General features: G+C 41.0%; 1 protein-coding gene across 4 annotated transcripts in view; it reads left to right on the top strand.

Moving 5' to 3' along the window:
• Positions 1 to 26,148, top strand: part of LOC144260507 (cadherin-6) — a 67,707-nt gene that overhangs the window by 21,401 nt on the left and 20,158 nt on the right. For 3 of the 4 annotated variants that reach the window (XM_077809152.1, XM_077809151.1, XM_077809150.1), the window contains exons 2-6: positions 13,600 to 13,894; positions 16,334 to 16,453; positions 19,579 to 19,746; positions 21,190 to 21,377; positions 23,550 to 23,803. In XM_077809152.1, the coding sequence (XP_077665278.1) occupies positions 13,600 to 13,894; positions 16,334 to 16,453; positions 19,579 to 19,746; positions 21,190 to 21,377; positions 23,550 to 23,803 (1,025 nt within the window). The remainder of the gene's footprint in view (positions 1 to 13,599; positions 13,895 to 16,333; positions 16,454 to 19,578; positions 19,747 to 21,189; positions 21,378 to 23,549; positions 23,804 to 26,148) is intronic. The other variant, XM_077809153.1, reaches the window with a different exon arrangement.

Genomic DNA, 26,148 nt, shown 5'->3' with positions numbered 1-26,148 from the left:
TCTGCTCTGGACTGTTCAATCACTGAGGTTGTTCTGTCATGTTTTGCTTCTCAGTTCTTGGTACTAATGTTTTTTCCCCTCAGCCTATTGCTCTCTGAAGTGGTGATCCTAATAAAGCATTTTGAGTTGTATTGTAATATTTCAACAGTATTATATACTGAATTTTCCTGCTGTTTAGTTTTTGCATTGATTTTTCTGCTCACCCACCTGACTCTGCAAAGTCAGAGTTTGATGTGGTGTGCTTCAGACTTGCCAGAATTAGGAAGGTACTTCTGAATGGTGGGCCATTCTCGGTTAATGGAATTCACTTGGGATCCACCGGTAAACAATCTGAGACTTACAGTGAGTTGATAATACTACTTAACACTTGATTTGCTGGGCAGCAGGTCAGTTTAAACACAACAAACCTGAGTGCTAGTTCACAAATAAGACATTTTTTTCTGTTAACTTCAAACAGATGTGTCAAACTTGCACCAAGAGCAAACAGGAGTATTATACGGTCTCATTGTTTCCTTTGCATTCCATTTACTGTGATTATTATAGAATTCACACATACAGCCCTTATCCTCAATAGTAACATTCAGACCTGGCCAGAATATTACATGTTAGGCTCAGTTTTTATACTTCTCAATACCCACATGAGCACTGTCAAATACCTTTAGCCTTTCTGACATCATGCTGTATAGTATTATGACAAAATGGGGAGGAAAGAGACGGTACAGAAGCCCATTGTCATAGAGCAGCCCCACCTCAAAAGCCTTCCAGCCACAGGCTCTCATACAACAGGTGTGCATGCCTCAGTTTCCCTTTGGCCCAGCTATAAAAAGGGCATTCTCTCACTGTCCAATTCAAAGACCCAGGCATGATTTATTAATGTACAGATGCAGTAATTCACTGTGATAAAAGGGGATTTTCTATTCCACAGTAAAAACATTTTAAAATACAGAAGTTTTCTGTTCCTCTCACCAGAGACTTCACTTCTACATCAATCACCCAGGAATTCATCAGCATATGGTGCCCAGTTCCTTTCTGCCCTTGTTCCAGGACACCACTCCAAGCCACTGAGAGTGACCAGTTTCATAATTCTTCTACCCAAACACAGTCCAACAACTCAGCCCTTTTCAGCCTCCAGCACTGGCTCTCCAGCTCAGGAAAGCCCACTAGCTTGCTGATAATTTCTCCCTATTCCCAGAGAGTCTCTGCAGCTTCCCCCCAAGACCTCTTCCAGTCCTCTGATCTCTAGCTCCTGACTGATCCACTCTGTCATCACACTTTCCCAACTATATAGCCCAGATGCCCTCTCTTAAAACCCAATTAGGAAGCAGCTGACTAGTCACAGCTGCATGGGACCCAACACCTTCTTAAAAGGGGCCAGCCACCTTGTCACACCCATCACATGCAGAAATCCCATCTCTATAATCCTATCTCTATGTTTGGAAGTACCTGAGCTTTTTCTGATGGCCATCCCTCTAGAATTACTTTCTCAAGCTTTTATAAGGTTGGGTCATTTTGTGTTTCTCATTTGAGCTTGTCAAAAAAAAAGAATAATGTGGAAATGGGTAGTACTTGAGTCCTGTTTACTTCAAACCCCTGTTCCTGCAGCTCCCATGGGAATGCACTGCAGCTGTCTAATGCTTCTGCACCTGCCACATATTGCAGTATGGGGGACTCCCCTACTGTGGCTTGTCTGCAATGCCATTTGCTTCCAGGAAAATTTGGAAGCAGAGCAGCCACTTCTTCCCATTCTTTGCCAAGATCCATGCCATCCATTCTATTTTTGCTGAAGATTTAAGCCAGCATTTTCAAAACTGTGTGCCTGCAGTTAGACTCCGAAGTTTATATATAGTCACCTAAATATGTAGCCTGATTTTAAAAACTGCTGAATACTCAGCAGCTTCTTAGCCCCCAAATCTGTAAGCTCCCTTTTTTTAAATATTGGCCATAGTTTTTTCCAGATACTATGTAATAACTATGTGATTAAAAGACCATGAGCTTATTTCCTGGCTCCAGTAACAGTTGGGTCAAGATTACCCCGAATACAGGAGCGCAGTGGTCCTATGCTCTGAAAAGGGGACAAGCCCGCCTTAGTACGTGGAAAAAATCTTATATTGTTTTGATTCAAATATTTGTATGTGTTTTTGCAGTGGTGATGCAGGATTTTTATATAAGTTTTTGCATATGTTTGGCAGGCAATTCAAAAGCATATTTGGAACTTTATGGATTTAGTAGAACCTTTTTCTCCCCTAAATGTGGCACTACCAATTGGAGGGAAAGGATTGATGCTGGCTGGGGCGATTTATGGAAGGGATGAGTTAATGCTGGCTGGAGTGCCAAGTCTCAATGGACCAAGGGAACGTTGGGAAGAGTTTATGGTTTTTATATAGAAGCAGGTATAATTCTATAGTGCTGGCAGATCTCATTTCAGTGTTTGGAATTTTCTGAGTGCCACGTAACCTCAAGTTACACACAGGATTTAATCAGTTCACAGCTAGACAGCAGACTGTTAGTCTGTAAATATCCAGTTTGAAATGAAGGTATTAGCTGGAAAAGGAAGTGCACAAGTGACTCCAGGTCCTGCCAAGAGTGAACCAATGATTCTATCTGCCATCTGCCTATCATCTATTTAATATTTCAATCAGTTGGGCACATTTTCACTATCAAGTTAGTAGAGAGACAAAAAAATTAATGGGGGGAGGGATAGCTCAGTGGCCTAAGCATTGGCCTGCTAAACCCAGGGCTGTGAGTTCAATCCTTGAGGAGGCCATTTAGGGATCTGGGACAAAAATTGGGGATTGGCCCTGCTTTGAGCAGGGGGTTAGACAAGATGATCTCCTGAGGTCCCTTCCAACCTTAATACTCTATGATCACAGCAGAACTACAATAGTAACTAGTATCAGGGGTAGCTGTCTTAACCTGTATCCACAAAAACAACAAGGAGTCCAGTGGCACCTTAAAGACTAACAGGTTTATTTGAGCATAAGCTTTCATGGGTAAAAATCTCACTTCTTCAGATGCATGGAGTGAAAGTTACAGATGCAGACATAAATCTACTGACACATGCAGAGAAGGGAGTTACCTCACAAGTGGAGAACCCGTGTTGACAGGGCCAATTCGATCAGAGTGGATGTAGTCCACTCCCAACAGGAGATGAGATGAGGAGGTGTCAATTCCAGGAGAGCCAAAGCTGCTTCTGTAATGAGCCAGCCACTCCCAGTCCCTATTCAAGCCCAATTTAATACTGTTAAATCTGCAAATGAATTTTAGTTCTGCTGTTTCTCTTTGAAGTCTGTTTCTGAAGTTTTTTTTGTTCAAGTATAGCTACTTTTAAATCTGTTATAGAATGTCCAGGAAGATTGAAGTGTTCTCCTACTGGCTTTTGTATGTTACCGTTCCTGATGTCCGATTTGTGTCCATTTCTTCTTTTACGTAGGGACTGTCCGGTTTGGCCAGTGTACATGGCAGAGGGGCATTGCTGTTACATGATGGCATATATCACATTAGTAGACATGCAGGTGAATGAGCCTCTGATGGTGTGGCTGATGTGGTTGGGTCCTCTGATGGTGTCACTAGAGTAGATATGGGGACAGAGTAGGCAATGAGGTTTGCTACAGGGTTTGGTTCTTGGATTAGTGTTTCTGTGGTGTGGTGTGTAGTTGCGGGTGAGTATTTGCTTCAGGTTGGGGGGCTGTCTGTAAGCGAGGACTGGCCTGTCTCCCAAGGTCTGTGAGAGTGAGGGATCGTTTTCCAGGATAGGTTGTAGATCATTGATAATGTGCTGGAGAGGTTTTAGCTGGGGGCTGTACGTGATGGCCAGTGGTGTTCTGTTGTTTTCCTTTGTGAGGTAATTATACCTCATAAATACAAGTAAGTAATAAGACATAATCTGCAATATATATTTCTGGATTATTATAAGAGAGACTGACTTTGACCTTTCAAGAAGTACAGTAACTGCTCTGAAATTTAATGAATAGACTGTTCTATTTGTGCAGGAGGTCAGACTAGATCATCATAATGGTCCCTTCTGACCTTAATATCTATGAATCTATTTGTAATATGAAATGGAATTTAGACTTTAGGGTGGAAAACAACATTACCCATAAAGTTTTCAGGCAACGTAAAGAGGTCTGTGGCAATAGTGACAACTAAACAGGAAGCTGCCGTGCAATCCAAAGCCATTTAAAAAATGTGATTAGTTACACTGTTCAGAACAGAGTGTGGTAAAAGTTGTTTGCTGCTCCATGTCTGAATATGCCATTAACATGGGATTTAAACTCTGGGGCAAGGGCCATCTTTTTGTTTTGTGTTCATACAGCAGCTAGCACAATAGTATCTTGGTCCATTTCTGGGGCTCCTAGGGGATACCCTAATAATACAAATACTAATAATAATTCTTAACAAAAAGTTATGAAAAGCACACACTCCCTAGCTCCCTACTGCAAATAAGTCTGCGCTTTATTACATAGTCCTTTAAAATATATGCCAAGCGTGTAGAGCCTGATCTAATTCCCATTGAAATAAATGAGAATCTTCCCCTTGAATTCACTCGGGTTCTAGATGGGTTCTCATTTTCATTGAACAATTTTTTCCAAATTAGGGAAGGTTTCCCTTGGAAATTATTGCCATTGCCCATCAAAATGACATTTTAAAGAAAGTATCGGTGTTTCCATTTCTCACAATTTCCTGGTGAGTCATGTGATTTCAGACAGGACTGCAGCCAGTATCATGATGATGATGTTAGGTGCTCCAGCCTCTCATGAAGGGGGTAACCACCCTTTGATTGGCTGCCTTCCCCACTACCCTGCTTCCTCAGAAAGAGCAGTCAATCAGAGCTGCTGCAGGAGCCAGAAGAGTTTTTAAGCAGGAGATGGGGAGAAGAGGAAGCAGCCAACACCATTCTCACAAGTTGGGAGAGGGAGCAGAAAGATCCTGGCAGCTCAGGCCAGTCTCATGATTTTGGGGGGTTTGTCACATGGGTTTTTAATGTTTAGGGTTGGCACTACTGAAATGCACTTCCACAGAGCCACATGAAGAGCAAATTTTCATATTAGAATAGTGTTATCTTATTCCCGAAAGTATGTGAAAGGCACATTTACATTCTTTCTGCATACTTTGCTGGAATATTTTCCATTTGTGCTCTGTGGATTAATTTTTTGTTTTTAAAATCTCAGTAAAAGTTTGCTGGCATTTTTGTGTTAAGTGAAATTATTTATTCAAGATAAATGGACAAGCTGTAAATATATAAATGCACCTTAAAAAAATAGTATAGATACTTTGGCCAAAATTTTCCTTTATGTCTTTTTCTTTCTTGTGTTCTTTGTATCTCTGTGCATATGTCACTGTCATTACTTTTGCTTTAGGGCAATATTGCCAATGACATTTCTAAGGAGGAAGCTATTAGTTATCTCAGATTGCAGGCAATTTTGAAACGGTACTACTTTTTAAATAGTTATTCATCTCACAAGAAAAAAAAGTCAAGTGTAGGTGCTTAAACTTAGGCTCCTAAATCCATATTTAACCAACTATAGAATTCTCTAATTGGGGTGGCTTAATCTGGATCTAAGAGCCTAACTTTAAGCACCCACATTTGAACTTTTTGGCCCTGGACAATTCTGGGGAAGATGAAAGGGGAACAATTGAATAGTTTTTATTTGACAGTGAATCATTAAAAGTGAATCAGATTGTTAAATTTAACCATGGTATTAAAGTGAAATTAGGTAAAAGTGTGCTGATAGTATCCTAAAATATTTTTATTTGTTGTTCATCCTCAATTTTTTCCAGTTACTGATGATTTAGCAGAAACAATTCCAATAACATTTTGAATATTAAGCAAATTAATTTACTATAATATAAGTATGATATAATTGCTTCTGCATTCACTTTCCACAGCAACAGCATTGTCAGAGCTTCTTCCCCTTGGTTTTCTTTGTCACATTCAGTTCATTTGACCTGAGAAGTGAATACTGTTGAATAACATTGAGTTCCTGTAAAAAAGGTATATTCTTCCTGTAGAGGAAGAGGAGTTACAAAGGGCTTGGACTGAAATGGCTGTGCACTAAAGGAACAATAATGAGATACAGCATAGCTGAGAAGGGTATGGGGGAAATAATGAACATGCTCTTCCAACATGTGACTTAGCTCTTCATGACTTCATGACTCCACAACTCCTTTGCTATCCCACCCCTAACTTTCACACCCTCCCCTCTGCAGTGTGCCAGAGAGTCCACCACAACATGCATAGAGGCATAGAATCCCACAGAACAGTATAAACCATACAGACCCTAGAACATCCCTAGCAGCCTTATGTGCATGGCTGTCTAACACAACAGAAATATTGTTCAGTGTTATTGAAGTAATGTTGGGTCCAGAATATTAGAGAGACAAGCTGGGTGAGGTAATGTCTTTTATGGGACCAAAAGACGTTTTTCCATTTTATTTGTGCTTACATAGATATACATGTCCTCTTAGAAACTGGACCAGTGGACATAAGAGATGATAGAAAACTAAGGGAAATGAGAAGGATTAACCATGCAGTGAGGTGATGACAAGTACTGAGTTCTTTTCCACTTACCTAGGAAACTTTAGAGTAAGCTAATACAGCGTAACCCTTAAAATGAACCCGGATGTGGTAAAATTGTATTTAAAAGGCCCAGCTTTGGGAGGAGCTGAGCAATCTCAACTCCGACTGACTTCATTGAACATGCTGAACAGTGGTTCCCAGGGGTCACTTAGCACTTCACACAGTCCAATTCATAGTGAAGCAAAATTCTTCCAGCATACTGTAATGTGCACAACTCTGATGAACATTCTCTTCTAGGGGCAGATCCTCAGTGGGTCTAAATTGTCCCAGCTCCATTGAAGTCATCATATTGAATGGAGCTATGGCAATTTACACCAGCCGAGAATCTGTTTTATTACAAGAATGCTATAGTGTACTGTAATGATCTTTCTACCACCAGCTAGCAGCAAACTCCACCACATGACACATTGCTAGTGCTTAGAAATTTCAATGCAGTGACTGGCTATGATTGAACTGGGTATGAAACCATGATTGGCCGTTTTGGTTTGGGTTCCCCAGATGACTCAGCTTTTGACATTGTGTGCCACTGACTGTTTGTGGTGTGTGCCACTGACTGTTTGAGCCACTGACTGGTTCAGGTGGACCATTGCTGGACCTGGATTTCAAATAATGGATGTGCCATGAAAAAAAATTGACCACATCTTTATCAAAAATCGCTTTATAGTGAAATTCTCACTGGGTCTTCGGTGGCGCAGTAGCTCCAGCAAACTCAGACCATAGACTAGTTGCCGCTCAGTTCTCACTGCATCTTCCAACTCCTCACAAGCCAGGTGGTCAATAACAGTACAATGTGCAACGTCTTTCTGTGGATCCTGTTGAAATACACACAGGCTATCGAGGATCTCGTACGTAACTTTGGTACCCACCCTGATGACAGAGATTGAATGGCGTGGTATACATACTGCTATATCACACACGGCCACTGAAACAATCAGTTTCAGATTGTCGCACAAGAAACACTGGCTTTCTGAAGACCCTTTGATATATTAGCAAAAAAGGCAGATGTATGCAAACAGGGAGATGTCCAAGAACATAAACAGCTGAAAGGCATTTCCGGGGCCAGGGCAAAATGTGATCATGTGATCTACATCAACTCTGTGGTCAATGAAGCAGGCAACAGCCTAAAGCACAACAATCTGGGTCCTGCCTCCAGAACGATCATGTGCCTGACTGGCAGCCATAAATAGCCTTCTAACATTCTCTCCCTGCTCATCCATGGATGAGGTCCTGAACAGATAGAAAACACATTATGAAAGTGTGATGAACCATCCACCTGCTGATGACGGTCTGGAGCTACCTGACTTGGCAGACCCAGGGATGGACACTGATCCTTCATTACTAGAGGAAGTACAAAAGGACATCCAAAAGTTATGGAATGGATATGCTACTGGTCCTGATGATATTTCACCTTAGCTGCTCAAGGGTGCCTAGGAACCAATGAGCATTGGCCTGCATCAACTACTTGTATCAGGGTCAGCACCCACCTCTCACAAGCACCCCTCTTTTGGCCAATGCATGCCTGCAATCACTCAGTTTTGAATGGGGGTAGCACCCACTTTTTGCAGGCGCCCCCTTTCTAGTCGGGTGTTCAGTGACTCAGCCCTCCGGCCGAGTCACACACACTGTCCCCTCTTCCAGGATGTACAGTCTAGTTCTTTCTCACAGCCCTGGTTGGGGCTGTAGCATCAAGGTTTCCTTCCTGGAGATACAATCTTCTTTAACAGCCCAACAGGGGTCCATCTCAGTCCCCTCAATTTGTGTCCTTTCAGCAGCCCTCCCTAGGCTCAGCCTTCAACCAGACCAGCAGGGCCCATCCTGGAACCCTCACCCAGTCTGGCTAGGTTCTGGGCTCAGTCCTCTGGACTCAGCCTGCCTGCACTGGCCTGTCCATGGTCCTGATGCTTTTCCAGCCAGCCAGACACCCATTTCTCTCGCTTCAAGCTCCAGGCAGAAACTGACTGCTCTGCCACTGCTGCTTCCTTTTATGGGGCCCTTCTGGGCCCCAGTTGGTCACTCCAGCAGCCCCTCTGATTGGCTGCTCCCCTGCAGCCATTCTATGCTGCCTAGGGGTGTTCACCAATCAAGACTGTGTTGATGACACAGCCTTGCTTGTAGAGAATCCAGAGAATTTCAGCTCCGCCCTTCAAGTTTTCCAAGACATCATCCCATCTACACTATGAGGTTGAACATCTCCTGGCAGAAGACCAAGGTCAAGAACCTCAGAGCTGGGCCACCAGAACTTCCAGTACTGGTGGGATTGAGCACCATGCAGAGCTTTGACAATTTGCATCTACATAGGTGCAAGCAGAGTTCCAACAGTCACAGTAAACCAGATGCCCTCTGATGAATATGTCTTACCACTGCCTGATGAAGTCAATGTCTTGTCCGCAACTAAAAAAATGTTTCTGCATTGAGACAAAGTTTAGGTTCTGTCAAACTTTTATATTGCATGCATGGCTATAAGGGTCAGAAGCCTGGTCCCACTTCCAGGCAGATTTGGAACAGCTAGAGGCATTCCATATGCTCAATAAGTGCCAAATTCTGAACATAAAGTGTTTCAGTTTTGTGCAAAATGACACAACATCACAGAGATCTGACCTTCATCCAATCACTCACTACATTCAAAAGCAGCTTTGCATTTGCTTTAGCCATGTTGCCAGGATGGACAAAAACATCCCAGCATGCCATGCCTCAAACTCTCCATCAACACACGAAGTGGTGCATGCTTTGACCATACCTGGAGTCATCGGTGGGACCACCCCAGAGATACATGGATTCTCAGGATTGAGCCAGAACTGGGAACTTCACTCTCTGATCCCTAGTACAATGCTGGTACAATGGTCCTCAGTAGACTATGTGCGTTTGACGATGATGAATGGGCACATCTGGTTATAGTGAACGTCCTCCTGTAATGAGTCTTCTGTATGGGGAAAATGACTTTACATTGAGAGGGATATTTTATTATTACTATTTACTGATTTTATTCTACATACCAGCCATTGTGCTAGGAACTGTGCGGGCATAGAATACAACACTGTCCATTTATTTTTAACTGTATCTTCAGGCCTAATCCTTTGGTTTTCTTTTAAGTTTTATTTTTACAACTCTTCTACGTGGTCAGAATGGCAATTTTCCTCCTCATATCGGTCACATAAACAGCAGATCGCTGCTAGGACATCTTGACACATAAGAAAAAAAAAGAAACAGATTGTTTGGTCGAGAAGTTTTTATTCAGGCAAAAACACATAGTCAAGGACAAATGTAGATAACAGAATCTAGAATAACAGAACAGGTTTTCAGACATTCTCCTCACAGGAGAATGTTACAAATTTATCCTCCGCAGAGATAGTTTTCTTTTTGGAGAATTAATTTTTGATTTTTTTCTAATATATACAAGTGTATGTTATTAAAGAAAAAGACCAAACTCAAAACTACATATTTAAAATTCTGTTCTGATGCTGTAAGGATCATCAGATCTTGAACCTAGGTTTGCATGGCTACCAGGCAGTTAACAGCCCCACACTGCCATAACCTGGCTGCTCTATGCAACCCACGATCCACAGTAGGTGCACGCCACAGGACATTCCTCCTTGAGTAATCTGATTGGCAGTTGTCTTAGCAATCGCTGATTGGCTCCTTGATCATATAGAAGCTCATGGGGCATAGTACAAAGTACCCAGGCAACAATGTGGATCCTTAGCTAGCTGGAATGACTGCCCTGCTTCTCCGTTTCTGAACCCCCAGTACTGACTTTGGCTCTGACTTGGATTCTGACTCCCGATCAACACCTGGAAGCCCAATACAGAAACTGATACCTGATATTGACCCTCACCCTGATTCCTGACTCTGTCTCCAGCTCTAACACTCAGCTTGATACCAGTTTCTGATTCCGGCTTGATCCTCAGCATGGCTCTGACCCTGATACTGGCTCTGACCCCAGGCTTCAGTTCCTGGGTCCCAAAATCCTGCCACTAGTCCTGTCTTCCTTTACCCAGGATCCTGACAGATGTGAGAAGATTGATGCAAGGCTTATTTTATAGACACATCCCTCAAATACCTATTATCAAGGTTTTAGGGAAATATCCCAATGTACTGAATTAAACAGATTCCTATAGAACCTTTTTTAGAATTTGTATGAATCAGATTCAAGGAGACTACTCATAATAGCAAGCTCTATCTTCAGTCGTTGCATACAAGATAAGGATAATAGCTAGTCTCAGGTCTATGGAATATGTGTTGTTGCGTGGACTGTGATCTGTTGCACTTCTCTGTCATGTAATAAATAAATAATTTACATACTGCTTTGCCAACAAACTGGTGTCACTAATTTATTCGCTCAGGTCTTTGGGAAAGCTGTAAGACTGGATGCAGTTACAAATCTGTCTTAACTATAAATGTGTGTTTTCAAAAAAACTAGAACAAGATTTCTGAAATATTTCATCCTTAACATATGTTGGTCAGGTTGCTTACTACACCAGAACCTGAATAGAATAGAGTGTCTGTTATTTACATGATCTAAGATTTTTCTTTTTCACACTTGTTTTGTTACCTTGGAAGTAACAGGAATGTCACAGCTGGTCTTGTCTTCCCTACCTTTGCTGGGCAACCTGTTGGCAGTTTCAGAACATGTTCATTTTGAGCTTTAATCCTTTAGCTGAAGGGGTGGAGGTACTGAATCTTTAACTAAGACATACAAAATGTTAATTAATTATTGAAGTCAAATATCGGTTGTTCCAATGGATGGAATCACAGTCCCTCTTAAACAGGAGGCATTTATTTAAGAAAACTAAACAACTAGTGACAAGATCAAAAAATACTATTGCTTTATCTCCTCTTGTGCAGCAGGGACCGCATCTGATCTGGATCTCTTTACAGTAAACAAAGATATCTAACAGGTGAATAGCATACTCAAGATGAGCATCTCATTATAAGTATTAACAACAACAAAAAACCCACACAAATAAAAAATTTAAACTGTGATTAAAAATCCATTAACCTTTTTACTTCCTAAATTTCACTCTCCTAGTTCTTGGGAATATCCTACTTCCACTAGTTCTCCAGTCATTATAGGCTATATCCATACTAGGAAATGTAATGAAAAAATTCCCACTGGAATGGTGGGAGCCCAAGGGTAGACAAGTTTTCCATGACTGGACTTATTTTTACCATGATATTGGCTGAAACCAGGCTTAATTAACATGGTGATAAAAATGAGACTGGTTCAGGGATCCTCGTCTGCATTAGGGCTCCTCCTAGCACTATCAACGATTCAGCTGAACTGGTGGTAGCACTGGGGAGGGGAGGAGGTTTGTAGTGTTCATCATCTGACTAGAAAGGCAGGAGGAGACTCTAGGGGGAAAAGAGGATGGTTTGGGCAATAGTAGCTCATGCTATGTTCACTGACCATCTGCCATCACCCCATGATCCTCCAAGGGTCTAGAGGTCTTATTTCTCTGCAAGAAAAGATGTTGGAATCTCCACTGCTGACCTCTTATGTTGGCATCCTCCAATGACCCCAGCTGCCTTGGTGCTCGGACTGCCATGTGTGCTGATTTCTTGTTATTTGTTGCTTCTCCTCATTGAATTTAGCACACTGGTTTGCTGTGTGTTATGTGTGGTCTTAGGGCTTGTCTACAATGCCCTGCACTTTGGACTAGGGGAATGCAAATAGCAGTGCACACCAAGGTGCTGTGCGATAACACCCCTGTGTGGATGCTGTGGGCATGAACTCAAAGTTTCTTAGTTTGCGTTGTTACTCCTCTTCAAACAGATGCTGCAGTGAATGTTTTTTGTTTGTTTGTTTGGACTCTAGGTCCACTTATCAGCAAAGACACAATTCAGTTTGACCTGTGCTTAGCTTGCCATTGTTTTGGAGCCTTTTGGTGATGGAGCTGTGGCTTCAAGTTCTGGGGCTTCCCCAGAAAGTTTCCTATAGTGCTGTATGCAGTACAAATCTGAAGATGCTGAGAAATAAGTAGACAGCAATGTTGGATCGTTCTTCCACTGTTGCATCATCCTACTCCCCTGATCCTCCTGCAATACCACAGAGTATTCTTTCTTTCCACTAGCACTGGATAGAAATCCACAGTTAATGTTGACAGTAAAAACACCGTTAAATTAGATTCTGCAACTGAACATCCCTCAGAAAGAGAAGATCTTGCAATGGCATGGGTTGGAGGGCCAATAGCAGCATGGCTCCTGTGAGAAGGATCACAGGAGCAGCAGAGTTACCATGATACCAAAGGGGGTTCAAGTAGTGCCAGAAGTTGGGGAAATTCCTTCCCAGAGGATTTCTTGCCTCTTCCGCAGCCCTCCAACATTCTTTGATGGGAAGACTGGAAGAAATATTTTCAAACTACAGCAGAGTTCCTTGGCCAATTGTCATCCTGTCATGGGTATTTCTTTTGGAAAAGTACAGTTTGGTCCCAGGTGCTTATTAGTGTTCACTATATACAGAGAACAATAGTTAAGAAATTGGGCCAAATTAACTGCTGTTATAAATTCTATTCAATGCAGCTGAATTCAAAGCAGCAGTGCATCTGGCCCCCTAATTCCCATCTGAAGCTGGAGTCTCCTTGTAAAGTGTAAAGAACCAATGGTGCATTACTGTAGCTTGCTTGGTCATGCTGTAGCCTGCACAGTGAAAACTCCCTGAATCTGTATCCCTCACCTTCAGCTAAAGCGAAGCCCAGCAATATGCTAGTTTGTTTCCATGTGACGTTTCTGTGAGGTTGTCCTGCTTTTCAGCAGTTATGCATTTCCTTGGAAGGTGCATTAGCCACCTTCTTTTTAGGACAATTCTCTTCAAAATAAAGATCACCCTACTGAAATGTGGCTGATCTGAGACACTGCTTATTCCTTTATAGAGAAAGGACTAGAGAGGATATAAATGAATAATACAATACAAAAATCACTTGGAATGAATACCAGTAAATCATGCCTCATGATGACAGATATAGACCTTAGAATAGTGTCTCAATTATTTATTTTTCCTTTTTTTATTATTCTCATTTCACTACTAGCTGCATTCAGACCAGGACAGAGGAGATGGCTCACTTAAGTACATCCTTTCTGGAGATGGAGCAGGAGATCTCTTCATTATCAATGAAAACACTGGAGACATACAGGCCACAAAGAGACTAGACAGGGAAGAGAAGCCTGTTTATATACTTCGTGCCCAGGCTATAAACAGGAGGACTGGACGACCAGTGGAACCAGAGTCTGAGTTCATCATTAAGATCCATGACATCAATGACAATGAGCCAATGTTTACAAAGGATGTTTACAACGCCAGTGTTCCAGAAATGTCGGATGTCGGTAGGTGGCAGCTCAGTAATTCACTGTCTGATCTGGGTTCTTTTTGGGGATTTGCATCAGTGTCCATTATTCAGAGGTGCAGGGCAGATACCTGCTATTTAGTTCATTTGGAGTTGTGGAGCATTCAGCATCTCTGAAAATCAGATCCTTAGTATTTGGGCTGGACCTGGAACAGAAGCCCTAATGCTGGTCAGCTCTGCTTGTTTATGGTTTAGGACAGAAACAAACTGGAAAAAGGTGGGGGAGTGAGCATGCACCTCCCACAAGAGAAAGTCAGTGTACCTCTCAGCTCTTCCCTAATTTTGGGATACATTGCTCAATTCCCTTTGTCCCTCCATAATCTTTTGTTTCTCCTTGAACACAAAGGGTGTTCTCCATTGCCCATTGAAGTGAATCCATATCTTTCCACTGACTTCACTGGGCTTTTGATAAGGCCCTCAGAATCAATAAAAGAACATAAAAATCAGATTTAAAATGAATGGATTAAAAATTCACCTTTGGAGATTCAGGGGGCCCCTATTTAGAGGATTTCACAGGTTCACATTTCTTTGTCCCTTGTTTCTTTTTAGAGAGAGCTGGGAGATTGAATAGCAACACAGCACATTTGTAATCTGAAACAATGTCCAGTGAGAGAAGCATTAAACAAACAGCATCAAGTAAAGGATTCAAATAAACCACAAGCAATATGCAAAAAAGGACTAATGGGCATCTTCTCTCAGCTCATTCATGGGGTTTGTCATGTGAATGAAACCTTAGCCCCATCAAAGTCAGAGCATCCCCTTAACATTTTACATTAAGACATGGCATTATTTAATCTATGGAGTGGATACTTTGTTCAAAAATCTCTCCTCAGTCCCAAAACCAGCACTGTTTTTGGTACAATGAACACTTCATCTAGAACTGAACAGTGGTTATTTTTCTGAGAGCGGGATTCAAGATTCCGAATTCTGATGCAGCCCTCAAATACCAGATCCGAGGTTTTGGTTTGACCGATTACAAAGATGAGGCACTTTGCAAAATTCAGTTCTTGACTTGGGTTCAGATTTTAAATACCGACCAGAATGGGGGTGTTCAGATCTTTGGGTTTTGGTACAACTGTACATTTTATAGAAAATATGAAACAGAATTTAACTTCCCTGTAGAGTCTAAACAATTGACTTTTTTTGGCTCCAACAGCAGCTGGAGTTTGTCTTTCCCTACAGTATTGGGCTGGTGCCCTTTAAATAGAGGAATGGGCAAAGCAGTTTAGATGAAATAAGAACATAGCTTAAGCTTTGCCCAAAACTTGAATTTAACCAGAATTGCATTATTTTTTAATCCAAAAAACTTCAGCTGTGTTTAAAAATATACTTTTTTTCTTTCCTTTTTTTCCATGTTACCACATTCCCAGGTTCCCACCCGGACTCGAAGGAGAACTGCCAAAGTGTCACAAATAGAGGCTGGTTCTTGAGTTCCCAGAGCAGTTTTCCGAACCTAAGATACGCAGCTAGTTATAATAAACACCCAAACTCTGGTCTTGATGAGATTCCTCCAGGACTAAATTAAACAGTATATTCTGGATCGCAGATGTGTTGTCAGTAGAGAAGGAGCTGTTCAGTGCTTCGTGATTAATAGATTAAATGCAGTGCGGCTTGATCTTTTGGCTCCCAATTAAAATACCCACAAACGAGTATTTGAAAGGCCTTATTCAGTTTCCCCAAATTCTTTCATTGAGGACATTGCATCCAGTCCCTAAGCTTTGTAGATCTCACAGGTTTCCCTTGAGGTACAGGGCCATTTGCACAAACCCGTCCACATCGGGGTCCTCCATGGCTCCCTGGCATATAGCACTAGGGATTCGTCAGCTTCATGCTGCTCCTGGAATCCCCATGAAGGGAATTTCCCTTGGACAGAAAAATAATAATAATACAGAATAAGGCTGAATTATAGTTTTAGAAGATTAACCACAAAGGTCTTCCAACTCCCAAGTCCTTTTCACACAAGGGGGAGCTACTGATTATTCCAGTCCAACTTGGAAAGACGAGATTTATATGCACAGTACCCCATCTCCAAATCATCTCCTTAATGCAAGAGACAAATTAATGAAACTGTCTGTTAGCGCTCGCGTGGGCAGGGAGACGGATTTCTCAAAGAACAATATCACAGTACTGTTCTTGTTTGTGAATTTACATTGCAGTAACTGTACTATATTCAAACCAAATGTTTTCTATAAATAAGTAAGCAAACATCAGGTACAGGGAAAGAATATTTTTCACCCACACAAATTGCTGTTTGTTGAAATAGTTTAAAAGCATTTTCGGCCCCTGTCAGAGTAGCAATATAACGATGAAAAGAGCAGGAACATTAAAGCATGTCCAGATGGATAAATGTACAGGCAACTATGCTATAAATTACTCTGTCCACCAACAAGAGAGTACATGTTTTTATTTATCATTGCAGGTACATTTGTTGTGCAAGTCACTGCAACGGATGCCGATGATCCTACCTATGGAAACAGTGCTAAAGTTGTGTACAGCATTCTCCAGGGACAACCGTATTTCTCAGTGGAGTCTGAGTCAGGTCAGGAGACCTTATATCTGTCATTCTCTGACAGTGTCTGTAATTTAAAATGACATGTTAAGCCAAGCTAGGACATATTAAACAAAAACTTCAAAGAGATTACATTTTACTCAGTGCAGAATCTGACAAACCCAGTAGAGCGATACATCTGTAAACATGACACCTACATTATTTTAATCTTAACATCAAAGTCTAATAAATATAATTAGACCTGGATGTGAACTAGTTTTCAATCATTTTCAACAAGCAATGGGCACGGACACTTTGCAGAGCCTGAAATTAAACCAAGTGTTGCTCAGTTCAATAGTTTGGCTCCAATGAGGAAAGAAGAAGGGAAGGCGGGTGGAAAAATTATTCATGGATCATCATAACAGCTGAATTAAGCTGAGTTTTCTTTTCTTCTTCTTGGTGTTTATTTAAAACTTGTGCCAATAAAATGATTAAAGTTATTTTTCTGTACATCTGTAATGTAGAGAGATATTTTTATGTTAATCTTCTGGGGGGAAATCTTCATTTAGAATCATGATAGAAGAGGTGCATTTGGCTTTGCCCCACTCAATATAACATCTCTCAGGATCCAGCCTTTTTGAGTTCTGTCTAGGGCTTTTTGGGAGATTTTCATCAGAAAATATTGGTTTGTCAAAACTGAAACTTTTTGTGGCAACATATCTGTATCAAAGAAACTTTTGTTAGGAAGGTTTCTCAGGTCCAAGGTGGAATTTCTGGAGAGAGCGAGAGATACACCCATAGATCCAGAATAGCCCAGGGGTTAGTGGGAGACCCAAGTGTGTGCTGTAACCACTGGGCTATTGGATATTTTAGCAAAGGTCTTTCTCATTTTCTGAAAGGTTTTGGTATCATTCCGATGTGTAACACAAACAGATTTTGAAACCTCAAAATTGTTCATAAAATGGAATTCTTATTTTTTGGCTAGCCCTAATTCTGTCCTCAGGAGGGCATCAAGTCAGATAGTGCATGGGGATAAATAACATAGGACTAGGGGGGAAAGGGGGAGGATTTACCACCACCACCACCACCCCCCATTTAGGGATCGCATTAATAAATAAAGGAAACACCAAGTTTGGAACAAAAACTCGTTTATCTCACTTTATGAAAAGTTGATGAGTTTACTCATGGTACAAAATTACTCATTAAAGTGATATTCAACAGCTTGTTTATTATTTTTAACTGTAGACACACACACTCAAATTTTTAAAAAGTTGTCCATATCCCTGTAACATGGCTGATTTTGTTGTTGTTGGGGGTTGAATAATCATATGTCCAATAGCTTCTGTGGTTATAAGAGGCTGTGGGTTCACCTTTCTCTGAAGCATAAGATACTGGCTACTGAAGGAGGTAGGATTCTTCTCTTGATGGACCAATGGTTCTAGTTTGGCAGAGTATATCTTACATTCTTCTCTCCAAATGGATAATAAAAGTGAGGGATCATATGCTTTAGCTGGTAGTGCAATGGTTTCTTAGCAGAGAGTGTATGGGGAAAAATAGATACAGCAAAGGTTTGATCCTTCTCCCACTGAACTCAACTGCAAAACTAGGGATTTCAGTGGGACCAGAATTTCATTCCTACTGACTACGAAGAGCAAATGATCTGGTCTTAAGAGACCAGATAAATATAGAGACACAAGATGGGTGAGGTAATATCTTTTATTGGACCAACTTCTGTTGATGAGAGACACAAACTTTCAAGCCACACAGAGCTCCCCTTCAGGTCTGGGAAAGGAACTCCCAGTGTCCCAGCCAGGGGCTGGTACCACCATGTTGCGCGAAGGACACTTGACAAAATTACTGTACTTAGTGACAGACATGGGGGTTTATGTCATTCAATTTTTTGAAAAATTACCACAGACCTCAACATTTTTACCATGGACACATTGCTGACCCCTGGTCCCAGCTAAATGCAAGGTGGAACAGATTGTTTAGCATAAGTAGTTAGTACATATTATAGGGGCCAGTCAAGGTAGAGTGGCCCATTAACACCTCTGCAGTCATAGGACAAAAAGAGGGAGTTAGTGGGTTACAGATTCTTGTAATAACTCATAAATCCAGTGAGTCTCCTCAGTCCATGATTTTCAGTGTCTAGCAGAGTTATGAATTTGAGCTCCCAGCTTCGTCTTTTGAAAATCATTGTGCAAGTTTCCTTTGAGGATGAGCACTGATAGGTCAGGTATAGAGTGATCACTTTGTGAAAAGTGTTCACCCACAGGTGGTAGGATGTTTTTGTCTTTCATCGTTATCCTATGTGAGTTGATTCGAGAGCATAGTGATTGTCTGGTCTCACCTACATAGTCGTTATTGGGGCATTTAGTGCATTGGAGGAGGTACACCACATGTTGTGATAGGCATGTGTAGGATCCATAGATCTTGAAAGGTGTGTTGTGTGGGGCATTGATCATTGTAGCAGTGGAGATCTGCCTGCAGGTTTTGCATCTGTTGTTCTGTCAGGATCTGGTGCTGCTTTGAGTTGGTGTGTCCGCATACAGACAAATATAAACATTTTGCTTTATTATAAAGTATTGAATTTCAGTGGGAGTTAGGTGCCTAACTGACATTTATGCCTTTGAATAAGAAAGTATTTAGGAGAAGAATTTCAATCACTGTATAAATAGAATTAGATATTGTATGCTTGGGTGCTTGCTGCTTTCTTAATTAATTTCCCTGCCATTTAATGTCTCTGTACTGCCTCTTAATGATGCCTTGCTGAAGTTTGCTTGTTTTTGCCATGTCTGTCAAAATAAAAGTTGATGGGATGGGGAAAATAACTGAAGTACCTTATAATGAGAGACAACCCTTCTTCCAGTTTAACAAGAGACTTTCATGCGAGTTAAAGGGGGATAAATAGTCATATAAAACAACAATGCATGCAAATTGCTTTAACATTTTTCTGGGGATGTCGTTAATATTGTGTCTGTCACGCAGGCAGCAGCCTGACATACAATGTGACAAGTCTGTAATTTAATATGCCATCTCATAACAGTAAATATTTATACTGGGCAAAGTTTACTGATTACACAGAGACTGTCATCTATTTTTTTTTTAAATAAGCATTTCTGTCAAAGTCAGTACACTACCAACTATGTTCCCCTCCTTAATTCCCACCTTCCCAGGTATTATCAAAACCGCTTTGCTCAACATGGACCGAGAAAACAGGGAGCAGTACCAGGTGGTCATCCAGGCCAAGGACATGGGTGGACAGATGGGTGGACTCTCAGGAACCACCACGGTGAACATCACACTGACTGACGTCAATGACAATCCACCACGATTCCCACAGAGTGCGGACCATTTTTGTTTCTTTGAAAGTCTTTAAGGAAGTCTAGACAGAAATTAATATTTTTTCTCCCCAGTTATTTCTTCTGTCATAAACTGTGAGCCTATTGCATATCGGGCTTCCACACAGCGAGTGAGCAGTGGCTTGATACTAGTGCTTAACTCCAGTGGATGGAAAATGTTTCTTGTAATGTTTTCAGTGCTTTGCTAGAGCTAGTCTGAGATGAACATTACTAAACAGAAAACATCCTTATTTTTTCTTCTCATTAAACGGTACTGCTGGGGACCTCCTATCACATTCTTTGTATTAGCATGTGTCTGCAATTATTTTTAGAGTGATTTCTGCTTTATTCTAATGTCTGTGTTTTGAAATATACTAATTTAAATGACTCAAATCTGTCCCTGGAGTAATTCCATTGAAATCATTGGAATTTCCCTGCTGGTGTGCTTCAACATAGTGCTGTTTCAAATAGTACTATGTGAAAATGCACTAGGAAACCTTTAGCATGCACCAGCAGGGTCTACACGACCAATTAATGTGCAACATGATAGTGCACTTTAGAAATTACACCACCATAAAGCGCATTACTCATCTGTGTAGACAAGCCCTTAGAATCAACAGTCCTTTGTATTATTGAAGGATTCTGGGCGTAAACTGATTAAAAATCTCCCACACATTTTTTTTTGCTTTATCTAACCTTTGCCATTTGAGCCAAGAGCAGTAGCAGCTGTCTGAGATTCTAGATACTATCAGACAAATAGGAAAGCTTTGACTGTTAAGTCACCAAAAATGTTATTGAAAGCAACTTGTCATTTAGGTCCAAAGTCTGCCCTTGGCTGTGGGCCAACAGCTCCCATTTAAATTGGTGGACTTAAATTGAAATGTAAGTCTCTGCCCCATAAAGTATATTATACACCTTTGCGCATGAGCATCTCTTATTGCCTGAATCATTGATACATCAACACAATGCCAACATTCCCCAGTAACTTTTCTTAGCGATGTTGGGAGCAGTTTGCAGTGCAGCACATTTGCGGTAAAGACTGGCCTGGATTTGGTTTTAATGTCACTATATCACACAGGCTACTGGCAGTTCTCTATATTTTGTGCATCTTTTAACATCTAGAGGTTGTTTTTTCTTTTCCTATTCCATCTTCAACTGGCCAAAAGGGACCCAAGATATTGTCTGACATCACTTGCAGGTAGAAAGAGAAAAAAAATTCATTGTCATACTAGGGTCTTGTCAGGGAATCACTTACTTCTATTGTTATGAAACTAAGGCATGGGGTGAGTTTTACTTCTTGCTAAAGACCTGGAGATCAGCAGCTTCTTAAATCTGCTGATCAGAATATTGGTGCATCTGTGTCTGGCAAGCAAATACAGCTTTTATATCCAGACTCCAAAATACCATGGTTCTGGCTAACCAAAACTGCTTTCTCATTTATTGTAGGCACATACCAGTACAAAACACCTGAATCTGCTCCACCTGAATCACCAATTGGCAGGATAAAAGCGAATGATGCTGATATGGGTGAAAACGCCGAGATCGAATACAGCATCACTGAAGGAGATGGATCAGACATGTTTGGGGTTATCACTGACAAGGACACACAGGAAGGAATTATAACAGTCAAAAAGGTACACATTTTAATAAACTTAATTCCAACTTTTAGAGTCCCTTTAAGAGCCTTACATGATGTACATTTAATTTGTCATGCAGTTGACATTGTTCAGTGATTTACACATTATTTATTAAGAGTCTCCTCCAAATCCTCTGTACAAAGTCTCTTTTACCAAATCAGTTAGGATTCCTTCCCCTTCCCACCCTCCCCAATCCTGTTTCCTCTTAGAACCACTTCACAAAACCTGCTTGCACAGCCTTTGCAGGGGGAGGAGCAGCATTTAATCTATAAAGAGGGACAGGTCTGAGAGAAAGTTCTGCTGCGTCAGAAAGTTCATCTCCAAGGCTGGAGAAGTGCCCTTCAGCTGTGCTTTTTGTCCCTAATGTGAGTAAAAAAATTTAAAAAAAGATTTGTTCTACTTATTAGGAAAGTGCTAGGTTAGTCAACAGAAATAATCAGTGTCCCTGTACTCTTTTGCCTATTTAAATTACCGTTGACCTCTCAGAAGGTGTTGAATTATAGATGCTCTAGTAAATCAAAGCACACGATTTATTGATGTACATTTTGCATATAATGTAATTAATAAACCATTTAGTGTACATTCACTTTTTAAAAAAAAACACAGTGCCTTATTAGATCACAATGTGCATCATCTAATAGATTGCACTTTGGCTGTCGGAAAGGATTTGGATAATCTTGTTAATAGTGAGTTATCAGGCAAGTGTGATAAGGTTACAGATATCAACTTCCATCAGTTCAAGTTTAGTCAACATGAAACAGACATTGTGTGGATTTTCAAAATATGCACTTTGCTTGTTGATATCAGTATGACACCCGTCATTACTTGTTCCTTAAGAAACGCCTTGTAGGGTATGATCATCGACATCAGTCTAATTCTGTTCATGTTCCTGTCTGCTTCTGACAGCAACTTTGTTCCTGTTAGTCTTGTTCAACCAAATGAAAAAAAACCAGAGTGACTACTATCTGCCTAAGTTGCTATAAGTACGTGCGTGTGTGCAGCCCCCCAAATGTTGTTTCTTTTGTATTTTTTAAAAGGGTATTAGAACCATATGATACAGTCATAACCTATCATAGCATGATACTCTATTTGATGAGTCACCCTAAATCACTTTTGACACCACATAATGTTACATTTCAATAATGGGCAGCCAATATTTTAGCACAGGGCTCTCACAAAGATTTTCCCCCTGAGCGTGTGGTACTTAGGGAGCAGGGGCAGGAGGGGAAAGACAGTAAATGTGTTGAGCCTGTTCCAGAATGAGGAATTTGTTTTCCAATGATTATGTCTCATAACGAGAACAGTCCAGGGAGGCAAATTCATTTGGGAAAAGTGTACATGTTAAGTGCATTCTTCCTGACAAATATTAAGGACTAGATTCTCAGCTAGTGTAAATCAGCATTATTCTGTTGCTTCCGCTGATTACTTCTGTTGATTTCAATGGAACTACACCTATTCACTCCAGCTGAGAATCTGAACCTTAGATAGTAAGTGCTTCAGGGCAAGACTGTGTCTACTCCCAGCTTCTAACACAATGTGCCACAACCTGACTGGGGCTTTTGGGAGCTACCACAATAGAAAAATATTGAGGTATAACTATATGCAGTACAGTATTATTATCATGTTATAACTTATTTTCTGGTGGCAGCACTCCAAGGTCCCAATCAGGATCATGGCTCCCTTCTGTTGGGCCTTAGAAACATACAAGACGACACAGTCACTGCCCCAAAGAGCTTAATTTGAAAAGGGGTGTGCGCAGGAGAGACAGAGAGAGACCATTAATCAGAGATGAGACTCAGGGGCACTCTCCTGGAATTGATTTGAAAATACCTGACAGCAGGCACAATCTGGTACAATGCCAGTGTTTTGTATTGGCTCAGCATAAGTTTGTATGGGTCTCAGGCATAGCATGCCTCTCTGGCCCATGAGGTTTTTGTAGTACACTCCAGAAGTAGCAGGGAGTTAAAAAAAAAACAAAACACCCACGTCATACCATTGTCTAGTAATGGATTATTAAGAAGAGGGCTCCATTAGCTCTCAAAGCCCCCTTCAGTTCATCATCAGTTCATTCAGTACATCTAGATGCTGCCTGAAGTGGCTTTAAACGGTGAGTCCTCAGAAACCTCTCATTGGTTTTTTTTGTTTCATGACTCTTATTTATTTTCCAAGGCTTTGGATTTTGAAAAGAAAAAGCTGTATACTCTGAAAGTGGAGGCTACCAACACTCATGTGGATCCCCGATTCCTCTACTTGGGGCCATTCAAGGACTTCACTACAGTCAGAATCCTGGTGGAGGATGTGGATGAGCCCCCGGTGTTCAGCAGACCAGCATACATACTAGAAGTGAAAGAAGATGTGGCCATAAACAGTATTATAGGAACGGTAACAGCCCAGGACCCTGATGTTGCGAAAAATCTTGTCAAGTAAGCATAGACTATTTCAGCTCACCTCTACTGTCTTTTTCAATGCTTTATATTTGTTTCTATTTGAACATCCGCATGCAAAAAAACCATTCCCTTTAATAATGAAGTGTATGTTATGTACTGTACATGGCATAAACATATACACATGTACACATTCTACATACATGAGTGTGTGTGCATGCTCATTACATACAACTCGATTTGCATTTCAGTTGCTTTTGTAACTACTCACTACTCCTTAGGCATTAGCGACACTAACTAACAAGAAGAGAATCTTAAAGAATACCACAATTACGTTTTCTAGTTGCAGAAAGGCAAAACTGAATAGTTCCAGTACAATATGCGTACAAACTCAGATTCACACACACGGTCATACATTGTGAGATCATTTATATCAATGCAATTCCACTCACTTCAGTGAAGTGATTCACTGGTGTAAGCAAGTTTACAATCAGCCTCACAGACATCGTAAATTAGGCAATTAATTTTTAGAGGAAATTTGAAGTTCAGAATCGTTAAAGTTGAGCCCCTGTTTTTCATGAACTAGCAAGTGATATGAGAAAGAACATAACTACGGTGTAGTTTAGACTATGAAGGTCTTTCTGAGAAAAATGATCAAAAAGTGATTTTTTTTTAAATATATGAGATTCTTCTTTTACATTGAACAGGAGAAGAATCTTACATGTGACACCCTCTTGTTAGGGCATTATAACAGGTCACCAGTTGGGATGGGGACATGGAAAATATGCAATGTAGTTACATGCAAAGCAAGGTACATTGCCACCAACATTTAAAATCCAGGTGCATCTTGAGTGCATCTTGCATCATGGGTGGGAAAACTCAAAACTTTCCTAAAACGGTTTGGGGGGGGGAGGGGGAATACAAGGAGAAAAGGGAGTTTGATAAAATCAGAGGTCATAAAATTAAGGTTTATGGGTAATACACTGCACTTCTACAAAGTACCATCCATCGACATATCTCAAAGTGCTTTTAAAACATTAATAAGTTTCAACCCACCTTGTGAGATAGGTAAATATTATCTCCATTTTACTTTTGAGGAAACTAAGACAAAAAAAGATTGTAAGATCTTTTTGTTCTGTGTTTGTACAGCACCTAGCACAAGGGGGTCCTGCTTTGTGTTGGAGTCCCTAGTTGCTTTTTCAATACAAATAAATAATAATAAGTAAAATAATAATCCTGTGTCTGAGGCTGATTCCCACACTTTTGTTTTAGCCACCCAGACAATCTTTCCTGTCATAAGACAAATTTTACATAAGAACATAAGAATGTCCATACTGGGTCAGACCAGTGATCCATCTAGCCCTGTATGCTGTCCTAAGACAGTGGCCAATGCCAGATGCTTCAGAGAGTGAACATAGCAGGACAATTATCGAGTGATCAAGGCCCTGTCATCAAGTCCCAGCATCTGGCAGTCAGAGACTTAGGGACATCCAGAACATGGAATTCCATCCCTGACTATCTTAGCTAATAGCCATCAATGGACCTATTCTCCATCAACCTAATTCTTTTTGAACCCACTTATGCAGAAAAGGACCTATGGGTTACAGGGGCTGAGAAGCTGGATATGAGTCAACAGTGTGCCCTTGTTGCCAAGAAGGCCAATGGCATTTTGGGATGTATATGTAGGGGTATTGCCAGCAGAACGAGGGACGTGATTGTTCCCCTCTATTCAACATTGGTGAGGCCTCATCTGGAGTACTGTGTCCAGTTTTGGGCCCCACACTACAAGAAGGATGTGGAAAAATTGGAAAGAGTCCAGCGGAGAGCAACAAAAATGATTAGGGGACTGGAACACATGACTTATGAGGAGAGGCTGAGGGAACTGGGATTGCTTAGTCTGCGGAAGAGAAGAATGAGGGGGCATTTGATAGCTGCTTTCAACTACCTGAAAGGGGGTTCCAAAGAGGATGGATCTAGACTGTTCTCAGTGGTAGCTGATGACAGAACAAGGAGTACTGGTCTCAAGTTGCAGTGGGGGAGGTTTAGGTTGGATATTAGGAAAAACTTTTTCACTAGGAGGGTGGTGAAACACTGGAATGTGTTACCTAGGGAGGTGGTAGAATCTCCTTCCTTAGATATTTTTAAGGTCAGGCTTGACAAAGCCCTGGCTGGGATGATTTAGTTGGGGATTGGTCCTGCTTGGAGCAGGGGGTTGGACTAGATGACCTCCTGAGGTCCCTTCCAACCCTGATATTCTATAATTCTATACTTTTGGCCTTCACAACATCCCTTGGCAAGAAGTTCCACAGATTGACTGTGCATTGTGTGAAGAAGTACTTTCTTAAGTTTGTTTTAAACCCTCTTACTATTAATTTAATTGGGTG

Source organism: Eretmochelys imbricata, chromosome 2 (genome assembly GCF_965152235.1).
Source record: "Eretmochelys imbricata isolate rEreImb1 chromosome 2, rEreImb1.hap1, whole genome shotgun sequence".
Taxonomy (NCBI): Eukaryota; Metazoa; Chordata; order Testudines; family Cheloniidae; genus Eretmochelys; species Eretmochelys imbricata.
This window is presented reverse-complemented; position numbering and strand designations above follow the sequence as displayed.